The 19415-nt window shown below is 40.1% G+C and overlaps 2 protein-coding genes across 5 annotated transcripts in view; one reads left to right on the forward strand and one right to left on the reverse strand.

The window, feature by feature from the left end:
- IGFBP7 (insulin like growth factor binding protein 7) overlaps positions 1–16579 on the forward strand; it is a 79153-nt gene extending 62574 nt beyond the window's left edge. The window contains exons 2-5 of one of the 2 annotated variants that reach the window (XM_024132019.3): positions 5448–5557; positions 14341–14457; positions 15126–15252; positions 16314–16579. In XM_024132019.3, the coding sequence (XP_023987787.1) occupies positions 5448–5557; positions 14341–14457; positions 15126–15252; positions 16314–16333 (374 nt within the window). In that variant the 3' untranslated portion in view covers positions 16334–16579. Of the gene's footprint in view, positions 1–5447; positions 5558–14340; positions 14458–15125; positions 15264–16313 lie in introns of those variants that run through there. The other variant, XM_055085951.1, reaches the window with a different exon arrangement.
- Positions 16500–19415, reverse strand: part of LOC102994341 (RNA polymerase II subunit B) — a 47493-nt gene continuing 44577 nt past the window's right edge. For all 3 annotated transcript variants that reach the window (XM_028491811.1, XM_028491812.1, XM_028491810.1), the window contains 2 exons: positions 17226–17421; positions 16500–16747 (listed from right to left, as the gene is read on the reverse strand). In XM_028491811.1, coding sequence (XP_028347612.1) covers positions 16658–16747; positions 17226–17421 — 286 coding nt within the window. In that variant the 3' untranslated portion in view covers positions 16500–16657. The remainder of the gene's footprint in view (positions 16748–17225; positions 17422–19415) is intronic.

Consider the following 19415-nt stretch of genomic DNA (forward strand, 5'->3'; position numbering starts at 1 on the left):
AATTAGCCCTGCTAAGGAAAGCACTAGAGAATAATGATGCACTAAGCTGTGTGGCACTAACTCTGAACTCAACAGGATTTCAGAGAAGAAATAAGTGCAAACTGGAGCTGTAAAAAAAAAAAAAAAAAAAAAGTCAAAAAGGAGATGAAACTTCAGCCTTAGAGCTCCAAATAAAGGTTAGGGCATAGATAATAGATGAGAGGAAGGAGGACATCCCAAGTAGGCAAGTGCATCAGCATAAGCAAAGTTCTAGAAGTGGTAATAAGCATGTAATGAGAGAGTGAGCATGAATGCTAGGAGCAGAGAATTTGGTAGAAATAAGGAAGAAGAGTGAATTTGTAGGGTAAACATGGGAGAGATCATGGGAAAAATGAAGGCAGCAATGAAAAAAAATGTGGTTGAATAGGATATCAACAAAATTGAACAAAAACTGACTGTTAAGGAGAATTTGACTTTTGACCATTTCCCAGGTTCAATGGAGTATGTATATTTAGCTCCAAAACATGACCTCTCCTAACATCTTCTGTGCAGCTTTTCCAGATTAAAAAATTGGCTAACTAGGTAACCACAAATACCTTTATAATAAAGCTCTGTTTTCTTCATCACTGGGAGAATGAACTTTGTTATGAGTCATGTACAGTGCATTTAGGTAGATGCGGTGGTGCATTGGACTGATTTGTAGGGAATGAGAGCTCCCAGAACCAGGCAGTGGAGCCTCAAAACTTCATAGATGTCAAAGATGCCATATGACTGTGCCCTAGGACACATTCATGATGGGTACATTCACTTCCAGCCCAAAAAGAAAATTCTTAGACCTGCCCTGGTTTCTTCTGTATAAATGGGTAAGTGACTTATCCAAGGTCTCTTGGCTATAAGCAGTAGACAAGGATCCAGAGCCAAGTGTTCTCTTCCCAAAAGTGCTTTGGGTATTTTTGTTTGTTTGTTTGTTTTAATGGTAACATGGTGAGGGCATCTCAGGTCATGTCCGGGGAGTGTTTTGTGCTCTGTAAGAGACTAGGAAATTGTTCACATATTTCTTTTATATTATTCCCATGCTTTTTATAGGATAACAAATTTTAACTCTGTCCTCTCCTACAATTTTATGTAAGATCAGTTTGAATCAATTTCTTGTCAAGTTCAAAATTAATTCTATTTCAGGGTCTTTTTCTCATGACATTTGTGTGTTTTGTGAGAACTGCCCTTCTTTACCTCTTCAGAATCAAATTGAAATATTCCAAATTTAAATCCATCGACAATTCTTCCTTTTCTATATCTTTAGTGATTTTTCAGACCACAGCTAATTTTAGGTTATAATTGAATAAGCAATCTGTGGTCTGTGGGTCATTTGTCTAGAATTTAATTAAGAGTGTCTGAGGGGGAGGATGTAGACTTAGGTGGGCATTCCATAGGAGACTCTGACTCCTTCCAGGTAGTTTTAAGGTGACACTGGTTCCTTAAATTGAATTTTAGTTTTCTTCCAAACTTAAAACTTTCTTCTTCCTTACACAGTTTCATTCAGGACCTGGTTCTCTTTATTTCACTTTCTCTTTCTTCTCCTCCTTTACCTCCTCCCTCCCTCCCTTCTTTTTCTTCCTCTTTCTCTTCAAGGATTGATTAAAAGGAAGAGACCACCTAAGTTTACCAGGCAAGACTTATAAAAAAATAAGGGAGCAAGAAAACAAACTTAGAGAGCTGAGAAAGATCGAATGGAATGGAATGAGAACTGAGTTGAGAAAGGTAAGAATGGAACATGGAGTAGCCTGGTTTGGGGACATTCATCTGAAGCAGAAAGATAGGGTGAGTTGGAGGTGGGGCAAGTCTTGGGATGGACTCTCCCCACATCAGCCACCAGGCATCACTGTGACAGCTTGGTTGCTGCCTGGAGTTGTCCACAGTGGGGAAGGGGAGGAGAGAGGCAGTGGGCAGTTAATCTGTACAGGATGTCTGCTAGACAGATGTTTGTGCAGCCTGAAGTCCTTACTGGAGCAAAGGCAAGGATAAGTAAATAATTGAACCTATTCTGGTGTCTGTCCCTATACATTTAAGTATTCTGTGACTTGTTTTAAGTGGAATCCAAACACTGTGCATGATTTAGATGGCAATGTTGTTACCCTTGGCTTGGCCTCAAGGGCTGATTTTGAGCTTTCTGCCCAAAAATGAGCTCCAGAATGAATTAAAAAGTTATTTTATCCTTAAAAACAGAAATAATTCTGGATCTGCTTTGGCCTTTTTGGAAAAAAAGGCAACGTGGAAAGATTTAGAAATTATTTTGGTAAAGAGTCATTTTGTCAACTGCTCTCCTGAGGTAGAACAGAACCTTCAGGAATTGAATTGCATGGTACACGTGCAATTTGAGGTGATTTTGGCAGTGAAATTGCTTGTCAATGGAGTATGTGGGATGGTGGTTCTTTAGAGTGGGGACGGGGTGCAGTGCTGTTGGATCTGCCATCATATCAGCCCCACGTATTTTCACCATCCTTCACTTCCATACAGAACGTGTCCACTTGGTGTCTCTGTGGGGCAACATTTGTTCAAGGACATCTGAAGTAGCAAGGGGTTTTGTAAATGTTGTGCAGCAAACTGGTCCTGATGGCCCTTCCTTTGCCTCTCCACCCCATCAACTCAACAGGGGTCAGTGAGTAATACAGATTTTTGTGGTATGCAAATCTTGTTGAATTCTAGGCGTTGCCTGGTACCAGAATTGACAAAATTATTTATGTTCTCGGGATGGTCCAAATATTGACTCAGCCCATCCACCCAAGGTTTTATATGTATTTCAAGAGTTGGGAGAGATAAAGAGGAACTCACAGCATGATTCGTCCTAATCTTGAATGCCCTGGTGATGGCTCTCATTCAGAGTATTCCTGGGTAGGTTCAGATGTTTTTCAAGATTTTTTGCTCCTCCTGAAATGTTCTGCTTCATGGAATAAGGAGAGGATCGCAGGGAGATAAAACAGATCTGTTCTCCCTTCAGTGCTTCAGTTTTATTACATTTAATTCTAAATCATACCATGTTTGTTGGTACAAGGATAGACACATAGACCAATGGAACAGAATAGAGAATCCAGAAGAAGACTCACACATATATGATCAATGGATCTACCACAAAGGCACCAGTTTCAATAGGGAAAGGATGGTCTTTTCAACAAATGATGCCAAAACAATTGGTTGTCCTTTGGGGAGAGAGTGATGAACTTTGACCTCTACTTCATAGCATACACAAAAATTAATTCAAGATGGACCACAAACCTAAATGTGAAAGGTAAAACCATAAAGCTTGTAGAAGAAAACAGGAGATCTTCAGGGCCATGGGCTACGCAAAAAAAAATTAACAGGACACAAAAAGCACTAATCGTAAAATAAAATTTTGATAAATCAGACTATATTAAAACTATGAATATCTTAGTTTTGGACTTCCCTGGTGGCCTAGTGGTTAGGATTCCAGGCTTTCACTGTGGTGGCCTAGGTTCAATCCCTGGTCAGGGAAGATCCTGCAAGCCACGCAGCGTGGCCAAAAATAAATAAATAAGTAAAATAAAGAATATCTTAGTTTGGGATTTCCTTGGTGGTCCAGTGGTTAAGAATCCATCTTCCAATGCAGGGGACACCAGTTCGATCCCTGGTTGGGGAACTAAGATCCCACATTGCTGTGGGGAAACTAAGCCCGCACGCTCTGGAGCCTGTGCACCACAACTAGAGAGAAGCCCGTATGCTGCAACAAAAGATCCCGTGTGCCGCAACTAAGACCCGTCGCAGCTAGATAAATAAATATAAATAAATAAATTTTTTGTTTTAAAAAGAATATCTTTGTTTTAAAATTAGGCTGTCAGAGGAATCCATAGCATGTCTTCAAGATGTGTGACAGAAAATTAGGCTGGAGTTCTTCCGTGTGCTCTCCAGAATCTGCCCCTGGCAAAGATGGATAACTCTGCTCCCTGCTTTGCCTATAGAGAGATGGCTGCGAGTTGAAATAAGTGGTTTGTCACAAGGCTGAGGCACTCAGATCTCACAGGAATCTTGAATTCCTCCTGTGGTTTTGCTACGTGAGAGGCAGCTTTGTTCTCGAGCCCCTCCAATCTCTGAACACTGGTGTATTCTTCTCAGAACACTCCCTTGAGACCCCCCCCCCCCCACCGAGCTTAGAGGTTATCCCACCAAGTCCGTGTGTGGGAAGGAGGACAGTCTCTCGGGGCCCTCAGAGGTGAGCCAGATCCGGTTCTGTGGTGTGCAAGCTCTTGGGGTCCCAGGGCCCTGGAGGAAGCCCGGGATGCAGTGAGGCCCAGCCCTGCCCTGCCCTGCCCTTTGTGGGGCCTTGTGTTGGTGAGGACAGACAAGGAAGCGTCGGAGACAGAGCCAGCAACACACATAAACACAGCACCGCTGTGCTTACCACGGCCATGTTTGCCACAGAAAAGCCAAGACCCCTGGCCAAGATAGACGCTTCCTTTCAGACCTAGGGTTTAGAGGGAAGGAAACACGAAATATATTTAGAGCTTTCAAAACTTTGTTTTGCACATTCTTACAAAGGGGAAAAATAAAACTACCCTGAGGGACTTTTAAAAACTCAGCTTCCAATACTTTAGATGAGTGGGAAAAATCTTACATGCTGTTATCATTTCCTTTCTGTTTCAAGAAGTTAATCGTGGGCTGGAAATAGCCTGTTGCAAAAGGGGAGACTTCATGCCCTTTGAATGCTGCTTATGCCAGAAAACTTTCCAGGCCCCAAGGGGAGGTTGTCCGTTTCCCAGGACTGTGATGCAAGATGACCCTAAAGCAGCTGGAAGACCCAAGGCAGTGGAGAGCTGAAATTCAGAGGGAATAATTAACTCATTCGTTGAAGAAATGGCGTCGAGCTTTGGGTTCAGGCCAGGTTCGGTTCTGGAAGTAGTGTGCTGTCACCCCCAGGCTCCTGGCTCTCCTTCCCTCTAATGCGGACTCTCTGAAGGCCCCTGGTGCCTGAAACTAGGCACTGTGAATTAGCAGTGGATGTGCTGAGTGTCCAGCACATTAACCAAGGAGTGGTTGTTTGTTGCCCCTCCCCCGCAAACAGAAATACTGGTATATAAAAAAGAAAAACATTAACTATTTTGGGAGTAAAGTTTCACTATATTAATTGGAAAGTCGCAGATAAGCAAAACAGCTGGTAAATGAACTCATTTAAGCATGATTCGTGGGAGAAGAAAATTTTGTAAGCAATATGTTTTTCTTCCTAATTGTCTTTTGACTGTCAAGATGTATGCATCACCAAAGAATAGCTTAAACTCCTGCTGGTGGCTGGGGTAAGCTAGTCTGGTCTTTGAAGTTGGCTTCAGGTAATCAACAGAGGGGATAGCCTCCTAAATATAATGAGGTATTTACTTCCTAGTAATACTTACAGATTACTAGCACGCTGACGGATGTTAAAGACTGCTTAAAAGGATGGTTTGACTTTGTGCCCTCTCTTATAGGTCCCTCCATCGTGACGCCCCCCAAGGATATCTGGAATGTCACTGGCGCCCAGGTGTACTTGAGCTGTGAGGTCATCGGAATTCCAACCCCTGTCCTCATCTGGAACAAGGTCAGTGGCCCAGATTTCAGAAGATACCCTAGATTGACCGCTCCTCTTACGCTGCACAGGGTAGCAATAGCCTAAAGTCCTCAGCCGGTCCAGTGCCTGCTGCTCCTTAAACTCAAGGCCTTCTGACAGTCTTCAGACACTTGTCCTGGATCTATCAAACAATTTTACTGACCTCCAGAATAGTCCCTGCCCTGCTTTTGTGAGCAGTCCCTGAGCAGGGAGCCTTAGGAGCTGGAAGAACTATGATGCTAAACACCCATCCCACCCTCTGAGAGAGAGAGAGAGAGAGAGAGAGAGAGAGAGAGAGAGAGAGAGAGAGAGTGTGTGTGTGTGTGTGTGTGTGCGCGCGTGTGTGTCGCAGTGTAACATTGTTAAAAGATTGTGAGTTCCTTGGGCAGGTTGGCTGGGTTGTCTCTGAGCCAGGATTTCTCAGCGTCAGCACTGCTGACATTTTGATCTAGATGGTTCTTTGTTGTGGCAGCTGCCCTGTGCACAGTAAGTAGTTTTGCAGCGTCCCTGGCTTCTACCCACCTGATGCCAGGAGCAGGTGCGCGTGTGCGCACACACACACACCACTGTGACGGTTAAAAATGCCTGCAGACATTATCGGATGTTCCCTGGGGGAAAAGCCACCCTAGATTGAAAAACAATGCTCTAGGTCTCAGTTTTTCCTCCACGTGATGAACATGGCATAGAATTCTTGTAAAGATTACATAAAGTAACGCAGCTACATCACTTGGCCCGTTGTCAGGTACGTAATTAGCAGTCAGGAGATGTTAGCTATTGTTCCTGAACATGTTTCCCTTTGAGGAGTGGTTATCTTGTATAGCTATCTTCATATTTGAAAGACAACATATTCTTAGTGTGTCTGTAGAAGGGAAGAGAAAACACTCATTTGCCAGATCAAGTAATACTTCACAGTCATACTGTACATTATTTTACATTATTGCCCTTATACCTTTTGACTTAAGTCTCACAACAGTCTTTGGGGTAAATATCATCAAACTCATGCTAACAAAAGGGAAATCTAGTTTCAGTTAAAAGGCATAACAAAAAGCCCCTTTTCAGCTGCTTTTCTTCTCCAGCAAGCTCTAAGGTGGATGATGGTCTCTCCTGATTATCTTGTTTGCTTGGTGTCTGACCAGAGGAGCAACTTCTAGAACTCCAGGAGGGATTTTGGCTCCCATTGTCAGAACTCTTTCCGTTGCAAGTTGTAGAAACTCACTTCACGCTAGTTTAGGCAAAAGAGAAAAAACAAAAAAGGGAGGGGGGGGATGTTTCTAGCCTCAAGGGCAGCTGGATCCAGGTACACAGTGGGGTCAGAACTCTAACTCTTGGCTCTTTGCTCTCAATGTAAGGGTATCATTTTTTCCTTCTACGTCAGAAAGATTCTTCCATGCTATAGGCCATAGTGTCACTGGCAGCTCCAAGGTCACATTATAATGTTTAAAGACCCAGGAGGAAAGAAAGTGCCTCCTCTCCCTGCTGCTTTGTAGAATTCCCACTGAAGGGCTCTGACCCAGGCTGGGTCACCTGCTAACATCCGGGTCCCCCATGTGGCTGTCTGGCAGGAGCGGTGTCAGGGTGACTCTGAAACCTCCCTGGGGCTGGGGAGTGGGCAGAGATGACACCAGCTGTGCTATTACTGTCCTTTACAGCCAGAACGTCTGTTAAAGGGAGGGATGAAATTTTACCTCAGTAAACTATTTTTTTTTAAAGGGGAGGCAGGAGCAGTGAAAAGCAAAAATGCAGCCGGTGGATATGTTCCTCCTGGCCTTCAGCAAAAGCTGCTTTATGCTCCTCATTGCTTATTTGGAGGTTGCTGGTTTGATCCAGGGGGTGGAGAGGTGAGGAACAACTTTTCCAAAGGATATCCATAAAAAGCTCTGTGCAGTTCTCTAGGGATACACAATGAGAAGCCAGGGTGACCCAAGCGTCCCAGGGCATGCGACCTTCGTGACCGATCTTGACAGAGAGTAATTTCTTCAGTCCTTGCTCTGCCTATCCCTCCAGCTAACGTACGCACATACCAGGGAATAAATTAGTCTCAGGAATCTTTTCCTTTTAAACTTTAGGATCCTATGGGGACAGATTCCATGGGCTTCCCTGAGGGCTTGTCAACTGGGGGAGTTCGGGGGGAGGGTGGGAATGGATGGAGTGGGAGTGGGGAGAAAGAAACAGAAAAAAAAAACGTCTACAGACTTGCCAAAACAAACAAAAACCCAACTGCCAGGCTCTGCTGATTTCCTTCCACCTTCATAATGTACTTTGTCACATGCATGACCTAAAGCAGTGTTTTTCAAACTGCAGACCATGACCCATCAGTGAGTCTTGAATTTAATGTAGGGATCACAACGAGCATTTTCTTAAAAAATAAAAAACAGAACATAAAATGTCTTGGGTAAAGGTACATTTAGTAAAGGTATTTCATAAAACTTTTCCTTTGTATATTCCAGATCGCAATGCAAAATATATTTCTTACTATGGAGCATATCAAAGCACTTTGAGAGTCACTGACCTAAAGAATTAAAACAGGCCATTTGTTTTCTGCCCCACTCTCCTTGTAACCAAACTGTTAAGAATACAGATTTATATTTAAGATCACCTGTCAAAGCCAATCTAAGCACAGAACTGCTTTTTGGACATAAATGAATCTTAGAATCCTCACCTGTTAAACCAAGGTTCAAAGAAGGTAGCATGTCTTTCTTGCTCAAGGATTCTTAGCAACAGCAGAACTGACAGGATGAGCCTTCTCTCCGAGACACTTCAGGCTACAGCGACAGTTCTGTGGCAGGCCCAGCCTAGTGAGTGGTCTGTGCTATCCTGACCAGGACTTATCATGTGACCTTAACAAGTCCCGTAGTTTTTTTCAGAAAATCCCTAGCCTATAAAGATTCCAAGGGAAATATTTTGAGATAGGGAAATGAACTGAAATAGCTGAATTTACCTTAACCCTGGTAGTCAGAGGGATGCTTACAGGGAAAGTGAAACACCAGAATTCCTTCCAAACATTTAGATGTTTCTGAGATTGAGGCTTTCTATTCTTTTTCTACCTGAACATTTCTTCAGATTAGGGCTTTCATGACCTCTAAGAATATTCTTTTTTTAGTAAAAAAAAAAAAAAAAAAAAAAATATATATATATATATATATGTATGTATGTATGTGTGTGTGTGTGTGTGTGTGTGTGTGTGTGTGTGTGTGTGTGTGTGTGTGTGTGATTGTGGTAAAAAGGAGAAACTATCCAAAGATGTATAAAGAGTTCATAATATCCTCCCACCTCCTTCCACTCCTTGAAATAACCAATGTGAACTTCCCAGGTTTTTATCTTTCTATACCCTTATTCATGCCCAAATGTATACAAACACATATTCCCGGTATGCAGGGTGAGGTGGGGATGTAGTGCACAATAACTCTGAAATTGCTTTTCTCAAGAAATATTTCATGGGCATCCCTCCAGGTCTGCTTCTCAAGAACTACATAATCCAAGTGTGGATGTACCAAAATAAACACAGTTTCTGTGTTTCCAACTTTTATCACCTTAGATAATGCTGCCTTAAATATCTGAGTATACATATCCTACATGCAACCACCTTTTTTTTCCCCTATAGGATAGATTCCCCAAAAGATACATGACTAAGTCAAAAGATTTATTTAATTTTAGTCTTACTAGACATTGTCAGATTACTTTAAAAAACAAAAAAATTCTTGGGCTTCCCTGGTGGCGCAGTGGTTGAGAATCCACCTGCAAATGCAGGGGACACAGGTTTGTGCACTGGTCCGGGAAGATCCCACATGCCGCGGAGCGGCTGGGCCCGTGAGCCATGGCCACTGAGCCTGTGCGTCCGGAGCCTGTGCTCCGCAACGGGAGAGGCCACAACAGTGAGAGGCCCGCGTACCACACACACACAAAAAATTCTTTACCAACTCATTTAATAATTATGAAAATGTTTAAAAATCTGACAAGTTGGAGGCAGTGTACCTCTAAGAGCACTCCTTAGTACCCTCAGTACAGTAAACATTTATTTCTTATCTACAGTGTGTTATGCACTCTGCTAATCTCATTTGTTCCTGTTTTCAAGGAATTCTGTCTGGTTTCTTTTCTTTTTTAATTGAACTATAGTTGATTTATAATGTTGTATTAATTTCTGCTGTGCAGCAAAATGATTCAGTTATATATCTGAGTGTAGCCTACATCTGCTAATCCCAACCTCCGACTCCATCCCTCCACCAACCCCCTCCCCCTTGGCAACCACAAGTCTGTCCTCTATGTCCGTGAGTCTGTTCCTGTTTAGTAGATAGGTTCGTGTCATATTTTAGATTCCACATATAAGTGATATTATACGGTATTTGCCTTTTCCTGACTTACTTCACTTCACTTAGTATGATAATCTCTAGATCCATCCGTGTTGCTGCAAATGGCAGTTTTGTTCTTTTTATGGCTGAGTAGTATTCCATTGTATATATGAACCAGATCTACTTTATCCATTCATCTGTTGATGGACATTTAGGTTGTTTCCATGTCTTGGCTATTGTGAATAGTGCTGCTGTGAACACAGGGGTGCATGTATCTTTTTGAATTAGTTTTCTCTGGCTATATGCCCCGTAGTGGGGCTGCTGGATCATATGGTAATTCTATTTTTCGTTTTTTAAGGAACCTCCATACTGTTTTCCATAGTGGCTGTATCAATTTACATTCCCACAAACAGTGTAGGAGGGTTCCCTTTTCTCCACACCCTCTCCAGCATGTTATTTGTAGACTTTTTAATGATGGCCATTCTGACTGGTGTGAGGTAGTACCTCATTGTAGTTTTGATTTGCATTTCTCTAATAATTAGCAATGTTGAGCATCTTTTCATGTGCCTATTGGCCATTTGTATTTCTTCTTCGGAGAAATATTTAGGACTTCTGACCATTTTTCGATTGAGTCATTTTTTTTGTTGTTGGGTTGTATGAGCTGTTTGTATATTTTGGAAATTAAGCCCTTGTGGGTCACATTGTTTGCAAATATTTTCTCCCATTCTGTAGGGTGTCTTTTCAGGTTTTTTATAGTTTCCCTTGCTGTGCAAAAGCCTGTAAGTTTGATTAGGTCCCATTTGTTTATTTTTATTTCTATTGCCTTGGGAGACTGACCTAAGAAAACATTGGTACGATTTATGTCAGAGAATGTTTTGCCTATGATCTCTTCTAGGAGTTTTATGGTTTGTTTTATGCTTAAGTCTTTAAGCCATTTTGAGTTTATTTTCGTGTATGGTGAGAGGGTGTGTTCTAACTTCATTGATTTACATGCAGCTGTCCAATTTTCCCAACACCACTTGCTGAAGAGACTTTTTCCCATTGTATATTCTTGCCTTTGTCAAAGATTAATTGACCGTAGGTGTTTGGGTCTATTTCTGGGCTCTCTATTCTGTTCCACTAATCCATATGTCTCTTTTCATGTCAGTACCATGCTGTTTTGATTACTATAGCTTTGCAGTATTGTCTGAAGTCTGGGAGGGTTATGCCTCCTGCTTTGTTCTTTTTCTTCAGGATTGCTTTGGCAATTCTGGGTCTTTTATGGTTCCATATAGACCTGAGGATTACTTTTTCTAGTTCTGTGAAAAATGTCATGGGTAATTTGATAGGGATCGCATTAAATCTGTAGATTGCTTTGGGTCATATGGCCATTTTAACAATATTAATTCTTCCAATCCAAGAGCATGGGATATCTTTCCATTTCTTTGAATCATCTTGTTTCCTTTATTAATGGTTTATAGTTCTCAGCATATGTCTTCCACCTTCCTGGTCAGGTTTATGTCTAAATATTTTATTTGTGGGGGTGCAATTTTGACAGGTATTGTTTTTTTACATTCCCTTTCTGATACTTCATTGTTAAGTGTAAAGAAATGCAACCGACTTCTGTATGGTATTCTTGTACCCTGCTGTCTTGCTGAATTCATTTATCAGTTCTAGTAGTTTTTGTGTGGACAGTTAGGGTTTTCTATATACAGAATCATGTCATCTGAGTATAATGACAATTTTACCTCTTCCCTTTCAATTTGGATACCTTTTATTTCTTTTTCTTGTCTGACTACTGTGGTGTCAGATCATTTTCTAAATGGATTGTAGCAGTTCACACTCTCCCCAGCAATGTTTGGATGTCATTTCCCTGCATCCTCACCAGCACTGAATATTACCACTCTTTTTAGTTTTTGTTAATGATGGGTAGAAGTATCATCTCATTATTGCTTTAATTTCCTTGACTACATTGAGAATATTTTTATATTTGAATTTTCTTTTATATGAATTACCTGTTCATAGCCTTAGTCATTTTTCTATTGGGTTGATTCTTGTTATTATCAGTTTGTGGCTTTTTGTACATTAGAGACACTGACCCTTTATCACAAATATTTCTTCGTAGCCAACCATTCTTTTGTTTGTTTACAGTGGCTAAGGAGCTTAAAATTTTAACAGTTGTGTATTCTATTTCATCATAGAATTCTGAAACTTCACCAAAAAGGCACAGCAAATATGTTCTAAGCTGCATAAATGATCCCTGCAATTCAGTGAATGCTTGAGGTTTATCAACCTGTAGCAATCAGACTAATGCATCCTGTTTCTGTAGTCATTGGCACCTTTTTCTTAGTTATTGCTTGTTGCAGCTAAAACACAACCAGAGAGGGCTGAGATGAATTCCTGGGTCTCCCTGATTCTTCACCTAGTCGAGGCTCTATGGTGAGCAGTGACTTCTAGGCAGTTTTTTCACCCTACAAACTTCCAGCCCATTGCACATCTGTAGAATTGTATTAGAAATCACTTTTCTCAGCTCAGCCTGCATCTTTTTTTCTCAAACCAAAAATGTATTTATCAACAAACTCCCCTTATATAAGTAAGGCAGTAGTTTGCCGTATAAAAATTTGCCACATAAAATTCTTTGCACTTCTTTCTGTATGTTTTCTACATGATATAAAACTTTTTTACAATATGTTAATTAAAATATGAGTTCTGTTGAATATAAGCATTCATTTTCCAATCAAATACTTAACAAGAACAGTTTCTTGGCACACAGCAGGTCAGGTTAATTGGTACAGAATGCTCTTTACTGAGAGCTACATGAGCTGAGGAGCAACAGCTCAGCTGCTAAGATTCACCATTTCAACGTGGTACTGTTTTTCTGCTTTGCTCACATACAAAAGCCTTAAAGAATTCTGAAATTCAATATATAAAGACCAGAGACATATTACTTTAGCCACTGAATCAAATTAATACTTAAAACCATTATGTAAAAAATAGAGAGAAATACCAAAACCATTATTTAAAACTGTTTTTAAATAAGTGTTTCAAGATCTGCACTAGTATAAACCATTTCTTCCAGCTTGGAACTTGGGAACTGAAGGAAAAAGATGCCTATTGAGTTTATCAGTTTTGTCTTTATAACATTCATATGAGAAAAACACTGAGATACCTAGTTTTCTCTCACTAATAGTGGCAATATGGGGAAATCTCAGGGGAAAAAAAGAAAAGCAAACAGGCAAAAACCAGGCTTTCCAAATCAGTAATGCTAGGTATTTTTTATAGAGTAGGAGTTGGCCTAGATCCCACATGGTTTGCAGAGTGCCAATCCTGGTGTCATGAAGCAGAAAAAATAAAGGGTGGGTTTGATGCTGAGACAACAGCTTAGTAACAGCATGTGGTGGCAGTGGGCTCACAAGTAGGAAAAGCAACTCTGATGTAAAGTATCAAAAAAAAATTAGATACTATGATCTAACTCAAGACTTGCTTAATTATAAAAGAAAATGAAAACTACCTATTTGAGACTGTAAATCCTTTTTTCTAATTACAAAGGTAATATCAATAAACATCAACCTAATTCCTGAAGGCTGGGATGGAATAAACAAACATTGCTTCATGTATTCTTTGATACATATTTTTTAAACCCATTATCACAAGCCTTAAAATATTTATACTGTGACTCAGCAATTCCACTTCTAGAAATTTATGCTAAATGTATATGTATGGAGGGGTTACAGGTAAATTTTATTCTTCTGTGAATTTTTATACATTTTCCAAAGTTTATATAATGAACACAGTTTACCTTTTTAAATGAGGGGGGAAGTAGGACAGTATTCTCTAGTGGCCTCAAGCCAAGGAAACCCAGTTTCTTCTTACTTCATCTTTCTGAATCTCATCATGACATGCACAGGGATAGCAAGTTTTGTCATAAGAGAACGACAGCAGCTTGTACTTGACAGGCGTTTTTCCTCTCAGGTCTTTAGTAAATCATTTGATGAACCCTTAGCCCTCAGAACAAAGTAATGGTATTGGCTTTGGACTCAACCTGTTATTTTCCATTGATGAGGCTGTTGCAGGAAGAGTCCCAAGAGTTGAGCTCTTACACAATGTCCCAAGTATCAAACCTAGGACTCGGTGACAGTTTATCAAAATGGCATATGGCAAACAAGACCCAACATTGAGAAGCAGAATTTACAAGGGCATGCGTTAATGATGGTAGCCAGTGGCAGGAAAGTGTGACAGTCTGTATTCCCCAAACATGCAGAAAAATAATTCAAAATATACAAGCTTAGAGGGAAACTGACAGGAAGAAGTAAAAAAAAGGATGTGTATTTTACGTAAGTATTCAGGAAAGGGTAATATGGAAATTGCTGGGTTTAATCCAGTTAGAAAGTCTGATGTATACCCTGTGCAATTCTAGGAATGTTGACCACTTCCAAGTTGATGATTCAGTGCAGAGAACTCAGACTATATCCGCCGCCCCCGCCGCCTTTTTTTTTTTTTTTTTTGCAGGTTAAAAGGGGTCACTATGGAGTTCAAAGAACAGAACTCTTGCCTGGTGACCGAGACAACCTGGCCATTCAGACCCGGGGTGGCCCAGAAAAGCATGAAGTAACTGGCTGGGTGCTGGTGAGTACCAAGAGATAGCAAGGATTTCACTCTTAGGAAAAGACACAGCAAACCAAAGGTGCCTGATGTACTGCCAGGCTCAAAGTATTCACCTGCCCTTCCACATCTCTTTAGAACAGCCTTACCACGAGCTGCTGTTTCTCTTTCAAAGGAAACTAAAAAAAACAAAACAAAAAAAACAAACAGCTGGGGTTTATTAGGATGTTTTGGAAACCACCAAAAAATGAGAACCAACTTTTTTTTCCCCCTAAGAGTTCAAAGCAAAATCCTCAAAGGGAACTAATGACCCAAGTATTATTTTAATCAATTATTATTTTACTTGACCTCTGATAGCCATGGACACACACGGATAGTACTTAGATCACATACCCTACACCAAGGTCTCCCTCAAACGACGAAATGTGCACCTATCCTGTTTTTAACCTATGCAATGTGACCTAAAGTTGTCCATGACAACTTTACCTCATAGTAGGAATCCTCCTGGCAGACCAAATATGATAGCTATATAATTACTCCTAACACAAGACTTGCACTGTTTCTAGCAGTAGAAATACTTTGCTATGAAACCCCTGGTCATGTTAGGAAACTTATGAAATAATGATCTAATTGAAGCCACAGGAAAAAAGTTCACTGCCATAGAGAAACTAAAGATCCTTTTTCTTTCACAGGTATCTCCTCTTAGTAAGGAAGATGCCGGAGAATATGAGTGCCACGCATCCAATTCCCAAGGACAGGCTTCGGCATCAGCAAAAATTACAGTGGTTGATGCCATACATGAAATACCAGTGAAAAAAGGTAGGCAATAAATCTCATAACCATTTAAAAATGACTAGTGCTTTTGTTTAATAAAGGACAGAACCAAGTATGAAAGTATCAGACATAGCTCTTAATGAAATTCTGTGATGTTAGGAATCCACAAGGGAAGGGCATTAAGTATGTAATCAAAATGTAGAGTGCATGGCTCCAGAAGAACATTTCAGTGGTTGATGGAATGCTATTATTATGACTCAGATGCTTTCACTTTATCTTACACATGAGTCCAACCTGATTGGAATGGTTTATATTTCCCATAACTTTCTATCTTCACAGCATTTTCCTTGGTGTTGTGACTATTAAATTCCCATTTAAAAGGAAATGACTGTAGACAATTCTGGTCCTTCACTTTGAGCTTTTATAAGAAAAAACCAGAAAGAGTATATTGGCAAGTACTCAGTTCTGTTCTGCCTCTATCCACTTCACTGTCAAAAGCTTCCTCTTAAGCATCCATCCTGGCGGTATGAGAGTAATGCTACTTTACATTTATATAGTTCTATTAGACTGATGTCTGAATTGGTTTTTCCTTAAGCCAAAAATAACGAAATTTACTCTCAGCATTTGTCAAAACCATTCCACTGTGTGGATCACTCAGCTGTGGTACGAAAGGAAGAAATATCAAGTAAAGATGTGTTTGGTCAGATTCTCTTCAGGCAAGATGTGTAAAGTCAAGTGATGAAACAGCAGTAGCTAAGAGTTATGTGTTTGAGTCTCAGCTCTGCCACTAATTATTCCACTTTAAATTCTAAATGAGAACTGGATGACAAAGGAAAGTTCCTTGGCCTCTCTGGATCTCACCTTGCTCATCTGTGAAACATGCTTCTCCCAGTTCTATAGCAAGGTCTGTCACTTACAGATAGACAAGTACAACAAAATCATATGGCTCAAATTCCAAAGAGCACTCCCACCATATCATTTATAGTTACTCACACATCCTTTATCCTCACATTTTAACATCATTTATTTGGAAACAATAAACTACCTCAAAATTAGTCAACCATGTCCATATATGTAACTAATTCTTATCTTTTCTTTTTAAACAGGTGAAGGTGCTGAGCTGTAAACCTGCAGAATATATTAATCTGCATAGCTAAAAGTAGTCATGGGTAACTACAACCCCTGTCCTTGCCTAATAACCAGTTTCTTTTCATCCAGTCCACTAACAAACACTTTAGTTATATTCACTGGTTTTACACCATGAAATACAAAATAAAGATAAAACACATCAAGACTGTCTACAAAAATTTGTCTATTTACAGAAGAAAAGCATGCATATCATTAAACAAAACAAATAAAATGCTTTTTCCCATAGTGCAAGTACATTTTTGTTTTAAAAATTTTTTTAAAGCTATATCACAGAAACAAGACACAAAGATTTTTAAAAGAGCTAAACACTCATCATTCGAGGTGCAATACTCATAGACATGAGTTCCTGAAATAACAGTTTGCATGCATAAGGCATTCGCACCAAAGAGATCTGGGGGAGAGAAAAAAAAAGGTAATTAGCAAAGCTGTATTGAAGGGACCCCACTTCCCTACCCCAGAAAAAGCTAAAGACTTGGTACTGGAGGTGATGAACAAACGAGGCTGATAACACTCATCCTACCTTGGCCTTTGGTGGCTCTTCTCCTAAAAGGCTTTGGTATTCTGCCCTTTCTGCCAGATATAATTTATATTCACCCTTCTCAATTAAAAGGTTTAACAAAACTCATTGTTTAAAATTCCTTGTACAAGGCCTATTATTTCCAAAAGATGAACAGCTTAGCTTAGAGAAATTACCACATTAAAACTTAAACTAGTTTTTAGAAAAACAGAATTGTTACCTTTTTCCTCATTTAAAACTAGGAATCTTATAGAAGCATGCTATCAAAATTGTGAAAATGCCAATCTGTTCCACCCCACTAAATCTGCCTGGATGATTACAGATATCAACTGTCAGTAAGGTCTGTACATACCTGGGTTTTATTTCGGCAGCCCCTGCATTCATATGTATGGGTCCTGGTGTTAGCGATCGCCATTATTCCACAAAGATTGCAAACATGAACCTGATATGGATCTGATGCCTCAAACAATCTTTCCCTTAAAAACTGGGCTGCTCCGTGGGCAATCTGACAATCTCGTTCCATTTCTCCAAAACGCAGGCCACCATCACTGTCATGGAAAAAAACAATAGACTATTTTGTACTGATTTTCTATTATCATAAAGAATATTAGAAAGAAAAAGAACTAGACTCCGATTTTTCTACTCTTGCATTCTCTCTACATGGTGGGGAGATTGAGACCTACCAACTATTTGGTGTGCATTAGAAGGTCCCCAGAGTAAACACATAAGATCCTCAAATATAGCATATACGTTTCCAAATAAAATACAATGAAGTACAGAATAAAATCTCATCAGACTATCATTTAACTTACTAGAATTCACCTCTATACTAAAAAATGAACAATAAAAAAATCAATCTAAATAAAGCAGCTTCTCCATGAATGAGACTCCCAGGCAATCAAACCAGAAATGATAAATGCATGTTGGCAAAAGTGATGGAAAGAACAGGTGACTAGTCACAGGTTTCCCCAGCATGTAAGTGAAATGCATTGTTCTGATGGCCAGGCAAGTGGATGGTGATGGCTTCCTTAACATTCTTAATATACAAAATACATAAGATCAATGAGCTTCTAATGTTATTACCAAAAACAAAACATTTGGTCAGCTTTGGAGGATTGTAGGCAACCAACGCGTCATTTTGAAAATTGGTAAATAAAAGGAAAGAATTAAGCATTTATTTTGCCTTTTAGTATTTGAACCATGTCACCAGGTTAGCAGCTGAGGAAACAAAGTTTCTCTCTATGAAAGTATTCCAGCTAATAAATGAAGGAATGATAAATTAGAATCTCATCAGTTTGCAAACCTTTAAATAATTAAAGGTTTTACGTAATGATCATTAATAGCTGCTAAAGTCATAAAAAAGACAACCAGATACTGAAGGTATACAGCACTGCCTTTGAAGTAAACACAAACCCTTCACCTCATCAAGGCTCTAGATCCGATTAGCTATTTACAAGAAAAATAGGAACACAGAGCCCAGGAATGCAATCAACAAAAATCCAGACTGTGAGAGGGAATTCCTTGGCAGTCCAGTGGTTAGGACTCAGCGCTTTCACTGCTGAGTGAAAATATTTTCCAAATGACCAAATATGATACTATACAATTACATAAGTATAAAAGATACATTCAAAGTGTAAGGCCAATGGATTTTAATATAATAAACATAAAAGATTCACTTAAGTGGTTTCAAATTCTACATCACAAGTAACCTTTAAGAAAGGACAACTTGGAATTCCCTGGTGGTGCAGTAGTTAAGAATCCACCTACCAATGCAGGGGACACAAGTTCGAGCCCTGGTCTAGGAAGATCCCACATGCCGCGGACCAACTAAACCTGTGCGCCACAACTACTGAGCCCACTTGCCTAGAGCCTGTGCTACGCAATAAAGAGAAGCCACCACAATGAGAAGCCCGCACACCACAACAAAGAGTAGCCCCCACTTGGAGCAACTAGAGAAAGACCGCACGCAGCAACGAAGACCCAACGCAGCCAAAAATAAATAAATTTATTTTTAAAAAAAGGACAACTTGGGGCTTCCCTGGTGGCGCAGTGGTTGCGCGTCCGCCTGCCGATGCAGGGGAACCGGGTTCGCGCCCCGGTCTGGGAGGATCCCACATGCCGCTGGGCGGCTGGGCCCGTGGGCCATGGCATACCCCAAAAAAAAAAAAAAAAAAAAAAAAAAAAAAAAAGGACAACTTGTTTTGGTGTAGCATCAAAAAAAAAAAATCCACAATCACCTGAAAATTATTAAAATATTCTTCCCTTTCCAACCACAAACCTGTGAGGTCAGATTTTCCTCATATAGCAATACTTAATTATAAAAAATAAAATCCTGCAATGGGATGAATGCAGAAGCAGACACAATAATCCAGCTGTCTTCTCACAAACCAGTTCATTAAAAAAGATTTGCAAAAAGGTAAACCAATGTCACTCATCACTAAATTTATTTGGAAAATATTTTTCACTTAAAAGGTTACTTATGTTGGGCTTCCCTGGTGGCGCAGTGGTTGAGAGTCCGCCTGCCGATGCGGGGGACGCGGGT

This window comes from Physeter macrocephalus, chromosome 7, assembly GCF_002837175.3.
Source record: "Physeter macrocephalus isolate SW-GA chromosome 7, ASM283717v5, whole genome shotgun sequence".
In the NCBI taxonomy this organism is placed as follows: Eukaryota; Metazoa; Chordata; class Mammalia; order Artiodactyla; family Physeteridae; genus Physeter; species Physeter macrocephalus.